The 4,231-nt window shown below is 42.9% G+C and overlaps 1 protein-coding gene across 1 annotated transcript; it reads right to left on the bottom strand.

Moving 5' to 3' along the window:
- Positions 1-1,218: 1,218 nt before the first annotated feature.
- LOC136533103 (uncharacterized) lies at positions 1,219-3,557 on the bottom strand. The gene is made up of 6 exons (XM_066525674.1): positions 3,470-3,557; positions 3,218-3,376; positions 3,030-3,113; positions 2,816-2,913; positions 1,708-1,770; positions 1,219-1,615 (listed from the first exon to the last, which is right to left on the bottom strand). Exons 2-6 carry the CDS (start codon positions 3,258-3,260, stop codon positions 1,511-1,513), a joined length of 393 nt encoding a protein of 130 aa, XP_066381771.1. The 5' UTR covers positions 3,261-3,376; positions 3,470-3,557; the 3' UTR covers positions 1,219-1,510.
- Positions 3,558-4,231: the final 674 nt, after the last annotated feature.

Raw genomic sequence — 4,231 nt, 5'->3', positions numbered from 1 at the left:
TCTAAAATTTTTGGAGAGTCAAAGCATCTCAAGTTTAACTAAATTTATATAATAAGATAATAACATTTATGATGCCAACTAAGTATCATTAGATTCTTCATTAAGTATATTTTAATATCACATCTATTTGATGTCATAAATCTTTATAGTTTTCTCTATATTTTTTTTTATCAAATTTGACATATTTTAACTCTCCAATATTCTTGGAACGACCTTTGGAACGGAGGAAGTACTGCACTGTTTCTCCAACCTATCCGATCCGCATGTTAGCTAGTGATTCCGCTACACCCGACCTGAGTCTCTCCTTCTATTCTCTCTCTGCAACGAAAGATCATCGTCTGCCATTACCTGCTCGTATCTAGATTCTAGACGAGAGAATAGTGTTTGATCCTTTTATTTTTTTTGTTTAGCTCAGCTGGGCTGCCTACAGTAAATGTGGAGACGGCATATGGGCCGGCCTATGAAGAAAAGAGGCCTGGCTGCACTCGTGGCCCAGAGGTTCAAAGTGTCCCTGAGGCTCAACAGTCTCCGACTCTCGGTGTACGGTGTACTGTAACAGTTTCACTGGTAGAGCTGAAGCGGTTTTGGTAAACCGTTTAGTAAAATGGCTTTCCTGTGAGAGCATGTTTTTAGGGGTCTGGAGGAGGAGCCAAGAGAAGCCACTTTTTTTGGCTCCATCCCACCCCAAATCACTGTGAGAGCATGTTTTTAGGGACTTCATAAGTGAAACTATTTTACTTTACCCCGTTTGGTAGAAAACGGCTCCTAAAGCCGGTGGAGAAGCCCTGCCAAACCGGGCCAAAGAGAGATACTGCCCGGCTTCCCGCTACACGTGTCCTCTCCCGGCGCCATCCGTTGTAGTACCGGGAGTCTCCACGTAGTCTAGACCGGCACATGGTAAACGAGGTTTAATTTACTTAATGATAATTGGTGGTTGCCCGTAGCCGTCGTGCATCAGAGCCAAACTGATGTTTAGTAGGCTAAACTTTTGCCATGGCAAATAGGTGTGAATCTATACACCGGCAGGTCACATCTCTCATTCAAGTTAAACAGATTTTATAGGAAAACATATATGCTGCTGCAGCAGGGCCGACGCTAAAACGTCACATTGCTTTGCTTTTCATTCTGCTGGGGCTGGTACTGGTACAGTACGGAGCAGCACTACCGCCACGCTATACTACTCCGTTGCAGCAAATGTTGGCTGCGATTGACCGACGGTGACCAAACTGAGAAATCAATCACAACGTTGCTGGTACTTAGAATAGACTGATTGTGATCGTGCAGAGAGGAACCGACCAACGGGTGGGTTACAGCCATGCATATGATGGTTCGTGGCGTCCTGCTGGTGACTCTTCATGAGCTACGTACGCAGACCGGCAGACGATCGCTTGATTGATCAGCCTGCCAATGTGCCGTAGTCAGCCAGCCAGCGCGGGGCTGCATAGCACACTAGCCTGAGTTGATACCCCGCGTTCAGGATCAGGCACAGCCGCACAGACAGAATGCGGAATCATCGCTTCCACCACCAGGTCTCGGTGTTTTTCCTGATCTGCTGCGCGAGGGTGGCGAAGTTCGCGGCTTCGCTCTCCAGCTCCGCGGACTGCTCGGTTATTCTCTGGGGACAGGGAGGATGATGGCCATCGCTCAGCGTCGGTCATTTCTTTGTATATATGAGAGAAAAAATCACGAACTGGTGGATCCATTTACCGCAAGTTTCTCCTGCCGCTCCACGAGCTTTTGTTTCGCGTGAGCCGCGGCGGCCGCGGCGTCCTGCAACGTACAGTATGTCAGTATATATGTGCCACGGAAAAAGTCTACTTAACCCCCACCTTTCATACTTGGTCTACTTCACCCCCAACTATGAAACCGTCTATTTTATCCCCTGAACTTTTTAAAACCGTCTATTTTACCCCTTGGGCGGTTTTCAGCGGCGGTTTTGCTACTGTAACAGCGTGTTTGCTATAGTAACGGTGGGTTTGCTACAGTTGCGGTGGTTTTGAATTTTCTTTTTTTTATTTATTTTCGGTGAATTTTTGAAAAATCATAGTAAATCATAGAAAAATTATAAAATAAAAAATCTAATTTTGTTGGACTCCACATGAGTAGATCTACATAGTGAATATATAATATGGTATGCTTTAGTACAAAATTTTTACTGTAGCCTTAGATTAATTGGAAAATCTAATTTTGTCTGTAATTAATTGGAATAATTCATAGCTGCAGCTTCTATGGTCCAATTGTGGTGAAATTTTTATGGTACGCTAATTATTGTATGCTTGAACTATAGTAAAAATTTCGTACTCATTGGACTATGTATAACTTAGTTATAGATAAATTCTAATTAATTACAGACAAAATTGGATTTTCCAATTAATCTAAAGCTTAAAAAAATTTGTACTAAAGCATACCGTATTATATATTCACTATGTAGATCTACTCATGTGGAGTCCAATAAAATTAGATTTATCATTTTATGATTTTTCTATGATTTACTATGATTTTTAAAAAATTCACCGAAAATAAATAAATAAAAAGGAAATTCAAAACCCCTGCCACCGTAGCAAACCACCGTTACTGTAGCAACCACGCTGTTACTGTAGCAAACCGTCGCTGAAAACCGCCTAGGGGTAAAATAGACGGTTTTAGAAAGTTCAGGAGGTAAAACAGACGGTTTCATAGTTGAGGGGGCGAAGTAGACCAAATATGAAAGGTGGGGGTTAAGTAGACTTTTTCCTATGTGCCACGGAGTCCGGCAAATCATCACAAAAATGAGCTATTCGAAATAGTATCGGTGAGACTGTAGATAGAGAGTTACCCCTTTGAATTTGTATTTGGTGAGGATCTCTTGGGTGCTTTTCTTCCGTGGCGTGTGAACATCGCTTGATCCTTCAAACAGCTGCTCTCGCTCCACGTCTAGGGATAGCAGCAGCAGACGCTATTTTTATGATTAGATTAGAAAAGGGACAGCCGTACGCACGCACCGTCTCCTTTGATTTCACACACATGCTAGCTGGAATCTGTTGCCGTACCTGTCTTGCTCTTAGTATTGTTCACAACAGACGTGGACGGTGGTGCTGCCTTTGACGGTGCTTCGTCGTCAATCTTGATGTCATCTGCAGCGGATTATGGGTTGGTTCTTCAGTATGCCCCAGGGGCGTAACACAGGGATGGATGCAAAGAGAGATCAGAAGAGTAAGAGAGGGAGACAGAACAGAACCAATTGTCAACTCTTGTGTTGGCATCGGTCCCTTATTTCCCATTGCCAACGAGATTGCGCGCCCAGGACTGTCAACGTAGTTTTGCCGTGTGAAATTTTTTCTTCCAGATACGCGTTTCCTTTCTAATCCTCTTGTGACATCGTCGTCAAGAACTCCAGCTGCAAGATCCACATCGTGCAAAAAGGTCAGCAGTGAGCACCAGAAATCATTCTCTAGGTCTAAGAGAAGAATGCGAATTCAGAACCAAATACCTGCAACCGAGGATGGAAACGGAGCGATGCGTGAAAGGCAGCCTCGTTCGAAGTTGTTGAATGCAACATGACAGAGGTCGGTTGGATGAGTTCGTAATGCAGGATAGCAAGCAAACAGATGAAAGAGATTGGGGGCAGTTAGTTTGCTGCTAACCACATTTAGACACCTTGAAATGTGGCTTGCCACTAAGGGTTGGTGCTCTTATTTTTGGGCAGTGCAACTCCAGCTCCTTCTTGTTTGAAATAAATTATAGGCCACGAATCAAACAGCGAAATTGAACGCTAAACTTTCCCTCTTAAGTCTTAAATACGCCCCGGAAAAATTGCAGGCTGAAACTAGGATGAAAAAGTTGCTAGTTTGTTTTCAGAATTGCAAGCTAAAAGGTTCGCTCACTGTTTTATCGTTCTCCCTCTGTCCTAAAATAAATGTGTTTGTAGGATTTATCGTTGAGATCAATGTTACTAGAAAATTACATATATAGGCCCCTAACAAAAGTTGTTCATACATGTAATAATTGCACTTTTGTGAATAGAGAAAGTAGTAAAGTCTACTAGAGCCAGGTGGTCCTGTAACTACGATAATTTGTGAATGCTAGAAGTGTATTTATTATAGGACAAAGACTAGAATTGCACTTTTTATAGAACACAAACGATATTGAGATAAGACAGTAAAAATATTGTCAACCATACAAAACAATCAGGCTGATTAAAAGCCACTGGGTTCCGCTCGCACCAGAGAATTCGGGACTCCGTGGTTCATCT

Source organism: Miscanthus floridulus, chromosome 2 (assembly GCF_019320115.1).
Source record: "Miscanthus floridulus cultivar M001 chromosome 2, ASM1932011v1, whole genome shotgun sequence".
NCBI classification, from domain to species: domain Eukaryota; kingdom Viridiplantae; phylum Streptophyta; class Magnoliopsida; order Poales; family Poaceae; genus Miscanthus; species Miscanthus floridulus.
Note: the sequence above shows the minus strand (reverse complement) of the source record. Positions and strands in the feature narration are given on the sequence as shown.

Bases quoted from the DNA above. Each gene is read 5' to 3' on its own strand.
- LOC136533103 (XM_066525674.1), bottom strand. From the start codon at position 3,260: ATGGGAAATAAGGGACCGATGCCAACACAAGAGTTGACAATTG. The intron at 3,114-3,217 runs GTTCTGTTCTGT...AATCCGCTGCAG, and splicing joins AACACAAGAGTTGACAATTG to ATGACATCAAGATTGACGAC. The intron at 1,616-1,707 runs GTAAATGGATCC...CCCTGTCCCCAG, and splicing joins AGCGGCAGGAGAAACTTGCG to AGAATAACCGAGCAGTCCGC.